The sequence below is a fragment of the Bidens hawaiensis genome, unplaced genomic scaffold (genome assembly GCF_021521415.1).
Source record: "Bidens hawaiensis isolate Kalapana, Puna unplaced genomic scaffold, B.hawaiensis_p1.1 tig00005681_1, whole genome shotgun sequence".
Classification (NCBI taxonomy): Eukaryota; Viridiplantae; Streptophyta; class Magnoliopsida; order Asterales; family Asteraceae; genus Bidens; species Bidens hawaiensis.
Genome location: NW_027491371.1, coordinates 81,310 through 88,430, shown reverse-complemented (window position 1 = coordinate 88,430; position 7,121 = coordinate 81,310). Strand labels below are relative to the sequence as shown.

The 7,121-nt window shown below is 28.8% G+C and overlaps 1 protein-coding gene across 1 annotated transcript; it reads left to right on the top strand.

Moving 5' to 3' along the window:
* The first annotated feature begins 5,271 nt into the window (after positions 1-5,271).
* Positions 5,272-6,162, top strand: LOC143630507 (uncharacterized). Its single transcript, XM_077099502.1, has one exon. The coding sequence runs from the start codon at positions 5,272-5,274 to the stop codon at positions 6,160-6,162; it is 891 nt and encodes a 296-aa protein (XP_076955617.1).
* Positions 6,163-7,121: the final 959 nt, after the last annotated feature.

The following is a 7,121-nucleotide window of genomic DNA, read 5'->3' as shown; positions in this document are numbered from 1 at the left end:
TGCTTTTAAACTTAGAACCATAGTCCAAAAAATGAGCTTTGAGATTATCTTTTACTTTCTTAAATTTATAGGTCCATGGATTTTTTATAAAATCTTTGAATCACAATTAGAATAAAAACCAATTGTGAATATTTCTTAAAAGTATGTTTTTGTTATAAATTTATTATTGTGGTTCTCAATACCTAATATAGATTAAGATTTTAATCCAAGTTATCTTCTTCTATATATACATCTCATTGTATTGTAATATACGCACTCGATTAATAAAATCTCCTGCTTTCTCTCTATATCTCCTTCTCTTATGTTTTAGCTATTGAGCTTGTTTCACAACACGTTATCAGAATGAAGCTGTTGATGAAGTTATGACGATCAAACTTGCTTTAAGAGATTCGTCCACCGTTATTATCCAAAGCCTTGCGACAAATCACTTGTATCCTATAACCAGGTACGTATTTGATTTACGCTAAAATCATTAATGGTTAATTTAAAGATTCTTTGTCAATATTAATTGTGGTTTTATTTAGAGTTCAGCAAGATGTCAATTACTTAATCACCAAGTATGTGGTTGCTAACTCATTATAAGAGGTGAAGGTGCACTCATGGGGATTACTCATGCATCGGCCAATCTTGCACTGCCATCTCATTTCTACCCTTAAATACCCACAATTAAGTACTCACAAGCTACCAAATCACTGACAACACCTACCCACATGTATAATAAATTAATTATTAATTTCTTTTAATTATTCAACATTTACCATGGAATCAATTTCGTGGCAAACCTTTGCCATGAAATGAAGTTATACCCCCTACCCACATGAGACGGCGACGATGTTATCATGTGGTTTGGAATCATGCACCCTACCCGTATGGGTGCCCCCATCCTCTCTAATATTGGTATTTATTGTTTGACATAATTGAGAATTAATGTTATTAATTAACGGTGTGCAAACTAAAAGTATAAATACGGTTCGATAAACTTTTTTTTTCCTCCTAGTTAACCATCAACTATGATATTTTAATGATTTTGATATATCCGCTCTTGGTTGTTTAATTATCGAGTAGTATTAAACCGTTAAAAATAAAGATATGATTCTTTAATTATAAATTTGACTAATAATTTCCATTCACTTAAAATTTAAGGTCATGAGGTATACTCTAACACATCTTAATTACACATAAGCTTTATGTTACTCATTTTTTTTTCTTTAACTTCATGTCATCCAAAGGAAATGGTTTAACCCATTTAACTTCACCTATCTCCTATTAATACATAATTAAAATAACAAATCAATTAGTAATTAATACATATTGTTCATTTTAACCTGTTAAAAGCATAACCCATGGAGCTTTTTAACACACTTTAACATAAGTGAAGAGTGGTTTAATCCATCTTTAAAGTGACATGTTATTTTAACCTATGTAGAGGTTAGAGTATACCCTATAGCCTAACGAGTATGTTATAAAGCTATACGTGTTATATTTTCTTTCTATATTCGTAAAATGAATTGACCCTATTAAAATGCATATAATTATAGAAAACAATATATTATTTAACTGCGACAAATATTTAAATACTATTAAATCAATACAATGTGGACACATGGCCTTCAACTAGGCTGTCCACATTGACAATCCAGTCAGTAAGTTTCCTATCTCAGATTGTCTAATATTGCGCAACGTGTCCTGGTCTTCATAGTCACCATTAAACAAAACCCGGTTTTTTTTAAAAAAAAATTCATCTCCACCACCGACTCTCTCTCTAATCTCCCGATGATTTTACCAACCCTAATTCCGGCGGCGAGGTCTACAATCAATTCTACCTTTGATTTTCGGTGTAACTTTCCGATCAATATACGAATCCTACATCCGTCGTTCGGATCCACCATGGAACCTCTACATTATTTATCAACAATACGAGCCCTATTTGTGACCTTTGGATTCGAACCGATTGGAGACATCAAAATAGTGGGATTTGATTATCAGATGATTATATTGAAGGTAACTATCAATCCAATTTTTCAAATACAGTTGTTTTATTTAAAAAATTATCAATCGTTCAGGCAAATCTGTCATACGCCTATTTTATGTTTAATGATGTTTACTGATTCTTCCGGTTAGTAAATAATTTTTTTGTTTAATGATTTCCACTGATTCTTCCTGCAAAAGTTTCCTTGAATCCATAATAAACTTCCGATTTGTTGATATATTTCTGTATAATTTATATTTTTTTTCTTTGTCTCAGTAATTAAATTTTCCGGCTAACCTGTTCTTATAGTTTTGTTATTCAAATATTTATATTTGAAATTCCGGCTAATTTCCGTTCAATTTATTTTCCCGGTGGTTTTTGTATTGTTATTGAAATATTATTTTAATTAATTAATTTTTATCCGACAAATTTTATGATCTATTTGTGTTAAATTTATAATTGTTTTCTTTGTTCGATGTTAATTATGATTTCCGGCTAATTTCCGTCTAATTTAATTTTCCGGCAAATTTATTTTTAGTTTTATCAAAAAACAGAAACTTTTTATTTTGTTAAGATTATAAGTTTAGTAAGTTTTCTAAATCATAATTATGATTTTGTAAAACAAACAAATCATTTTAAATTTGGCGATAATAACAATGATTAAGTAATTAAGTAAAGAATTAATTATTTCAGTAACTGATTTTATTAATCAATATCTAACAATAAAATAAAATAATTATAACCTTAAATATTGAAATTAGTAATTGTTTCAATACTTTGTATCCGACCGATTTCTTTTTTTTTTATTTAAAATTAGTAATTTTTTTGTTTGTTCAAGTATTATAATTTTCCGGTTAACATGTTCTTATAGTTTTGTTATTCAAAACTTGATATTTAAATTTTCGGCTAATAATTGTGATATTTAAATTTCCGGCTAATACAATATTTAAATTTGGTTAACATTATAGTTTTAGTAACCTTTCAAAATAATAATGTGAAATTTTAATTTTGTTAAGACTATAAGTTTAGTAAGTTTTGAAATAATAATTGTGATTTTTTGAAACAAAGAATATTTTTTTCAAAGAACCAATAATAACATAATTAAGTAACTAATTTATGATTCCCTCACTTTTTCCGTTTACCATAAAATAATCCAAAATTAAGGAATATATTTTGAAATATTTTCAAAAAACCCGTTTCATTATGAAATCTCAATTTAATTTTGTTAAGATTATAAATTTAGAAAGTTTTGAAATAATAATTGTGATTTTTTTTTAAAACAAACAATTTATTTTCAAATTGACAATAATAACAATAATTAATAATTAAGTAAAGAATATATGATTTCATTGACTTTTTCCGTTAACCATAAAATAATCTTAAATTAAGGAATATATTTCACAATATTTTAAATAAACCCGTTTCATTATGTTAATAATGAAAAAGTTACCTTAAATTTATAAATATAATAAATCTGTTATTTTTGGAATAAGTATACCTACAATAAACCGCTAAAATTCGTTTCATTTTTTATTTATAAACTTTCTAAAGATAATACGTTTACCATAATTTATAGTTTATACATTCTGCTATATAAATATCTAGGTAATCACATAAGCCATTATCATAGTGTTCATAACTAAAAATTCTCCAACAATGTAAGCTCATCCCTTTTTATTCATTTTGTTTATGTTTCAAATAATTTCTTCTAATCTTTTATATATTTTTATTTTATTCATAGGTCAGAGGAAGATCAAAAATTTACCATGCTAAATGAGATTGATGTTCTAAAAACATCACCATCAACTCTGAAGGTTAGAGTTTTAAGAATGTGGAGCATAAAAGACAACAAAAATGTGAATGAGGATTTTCTGATCAAGATGGTGCTCATGGATGAAAATGTACTTATTTAATATATTGTTTTACTTAAAGATTTTAATTCTCATATATATATTTTGCTTTAATAACTGGAGAATCGAATCCAAGCAACAGTTTACAAACAGGATATCTTTAGATTCAAAAGATTCCTCAAGGAAAGCTCAACTCTGACTATAGTTAATCCGAGCGTTGGTTTAAATGGATCGAACTACCGTGTGATTGACTGTCCCAACAAATTGGTGTTGGGACCAAACACACATGTGAATTCATGTAAGGAGTTTGATGGTCGTATGTTTGGTTTTAAGGTGATTTCGTTTTGAATCACTAATCAATAAAAATATTTCTTTGAAATCGACAGTTGGTATAAAATAATTTTTTGACATGAAAATAAATAGATTTATAATTTTAGTCTTAGATTTCCATTAAATCTGTTAATAAATTATTTATTTATTTTTCTTTATGTTAGATATTATTGATCACGTGGTTCATTTGTTCAAGAGCAATGCTTCAAATGTGAAGGACAAAAACAAGCGTACAATGGAGATATGTGATTTACGGTATTACTATTACACCTAACATTTGATTACATATTTAGGTTAATAAACTTTATACTTATGACTGTTTGTAACGCTTCTGTAATTTCAGTGGAAACTGTGTGTATCTCACACTATGGGATCATTATGTGTCTGAGCTCTCCAAATATGTAATTGAACATTTTGATGAAGGCCATGCGATAGTTATACTTCAGTTTGGTAGGGTTAAGTATTACACCGGTTCTGATGGTAAAGGTAACTATGTCTACTGTTTTTAGCTTTCTTGTGTTTTAACATGTCACTAACTTAAACTAATGTGTCGTTTTATAATTTTCCTTTTTTAAGGAAATTTTATGTGTCGAATTCTTTTGGATCTAATGTTAGCCGTTTCTTTATAAACGACTATTTATTTGAGATTGAAGAATACAAAAACATGTATATTATTAAATCAACATTGTTTTCATTTATGTATTAAGTTTGTAAATTTCATATTATATTACTTATTCCTAAATTCATTAAATATTTAATTTTATAGTTTGGTGGATCTGCTAAATGCCAATGATGTTTCTGTTCGTAAACCGATTCCGGTGAAGATGCTGTCGTCTGTTGATGATGAGTTTTTGAGAGCAACAGATTTTTTTAACATCGGTGATATTTGTACCATTATATCTGTAAGTTAATTATTACAATCTTTATTTTATCCTAATTATCTTTCAAAACTAATTGAATATTTATTAAGTCGTGTTGTACTATCGGTAAGCCTCATGTTCTTTGTTTGAACTTTACATTTTGCCTGTTGTAACCAACGGTACAAGAAGTGAATGTGTCAATGCTTGCATCAATTCTTCTTATATCTGGTCAAAATGTAAAGTTCTTAAACTAACTAAGAACATGAGGCTTACAGTTGGATGTCGATCTCCAGACATTCAAAATATTACAGAGTTTGCTGATTGGCTATTAGACATAGGCCAAGGAAACGTTGGCAGTCCAAATACTGGAGAGGCGGTTATTGATATTCCCGATGATCTTTTGATATTGAACTTAGTAGATCCGATGGGTGATTTAATAAGGTTTGTCTATCCTAATATATTAGATAGATTCAATGAACTTACTTACTTTCAGGATCGTGCACTGTTGGCACCTTTGAATGAGGTCGTTCAAGAAATTAATGAATGTATGTTAGACCTCTTTCCTGTTGAAGAAGTAGAGTATCTAAGTTCCGACAGTTTAGCTGAAAGTGAAGACCTTTCTGAGGATTTTGATCCACAGTTGTACTCTCCTGATTTGTTAAATGGTTTAAAGATGTCAGGAATGCCTAATCATAGATTGGCCCTCAAAGTTGGTGTTCCGATCATGCTATTAAGGAATATTAATCACAAAAAGGGTTTGTGCAATGGTACGCACCTTCAAGTTGTTAGTCTCGGTAGGCGTGTAATTGAAGCAAAAGTTGTCTCTGGTACGAATATCGGATATCGCACTCTAATTAGTCGAGTAAGTCTTACACCAACTGATAAGAAACTTCCGTTCAGATTAAAAAGAAGACAGTTTCCTATATCCGTATGTTTTGCCATGACAATCAACAAGAGTCAAGGTCAATCATTGTCAAGAGTTGGATTGTATCTTAAAGATCCAGTATTTTCTCACGGTCAGCTTTATGTTGCTTTGTCACGAGTGAAGACTAGAGATGGTATTAAGTTAGTGATACTTGACAAAGAATCAAAGCTTATAAATAAAACAACAAATGTTGTTTACAAGGAGATTTTTGGAAACATAGAATGTTAATTGTTCAAATTTCCTATGTAATTCAATTTGGAATCTCATAATAAATGTAATGGTTATAATGTAATTTATTTTGTTCTATACTTTACAACATTTGTACTTAACTTTTTTTATTTAATATTTTTTTGGTATCCTATATTTAATTTTTTTATTTAATTATAAATAATTTGTTATTTTTAATATTATACACAAATTTTCTGGATATAAACCTGTTTGTTTAAAATTTGTTTTATAACATACCTTTTTAATTTAAATTATTTAAGATATTTATCATACTATCTAATTAAATATTATTAACTATAGGCTAACTATACATTATAATAACTAGATAGATTTCATCATTAATTTTCTTGGAACAATAAAACCGTCACTTCTTATATCTATTTTATATTTTTCCGTTTTAGTCCTCTTCATCTTCTTCTTCTTTAACAATACTAAGTTTTTCAAGATAACTTGTAACACCCCGTAACCGCAGCGGAAACGTACACGGGATGCAACAGACACATCTGATATCAACAGCATTGCTTATAAAGAAAATACCACTACATTAATTTATAACATATTACATTGTTGCGAGTTTCATTACTGTCTAGGTGTTACACACATATTTTACCGATAAGACATTAATAAATTCATTACAAAACAAAGAGCAGCAAGCTTCCAACAGGTAGCACAGATAGTTAAGCAAACATCAATCAATCCAACTTGGGCATTCCTAGAAAACATGTAAAGAAAACGGGTCAACTACGAATAGTTGGTGAGTTTCACTAATTTAAATAAACACTGACAAATCATTTTAATAATCATTTATTAACAATATAATCATGCTGGGAACTTTGTTACCCCAGAACATTTCCAATAACTTTCTGGGAACTATGTTACCCCAGAACAATAAATACCCCTGGGAACTATGTTACCCCAGAACAATAACAACCCCTGGGAACCATGTTACCCCAGAACAA

Excerpts from the sequence above, each read along its gene's own strand:
- LOC143630507 (XM_077099502.1), top strand. The coding sequence starts at position 5,272 with ATGAGGCTTACAGTTGGATGTCGATCTCCAGACATTCAAAATATTACA.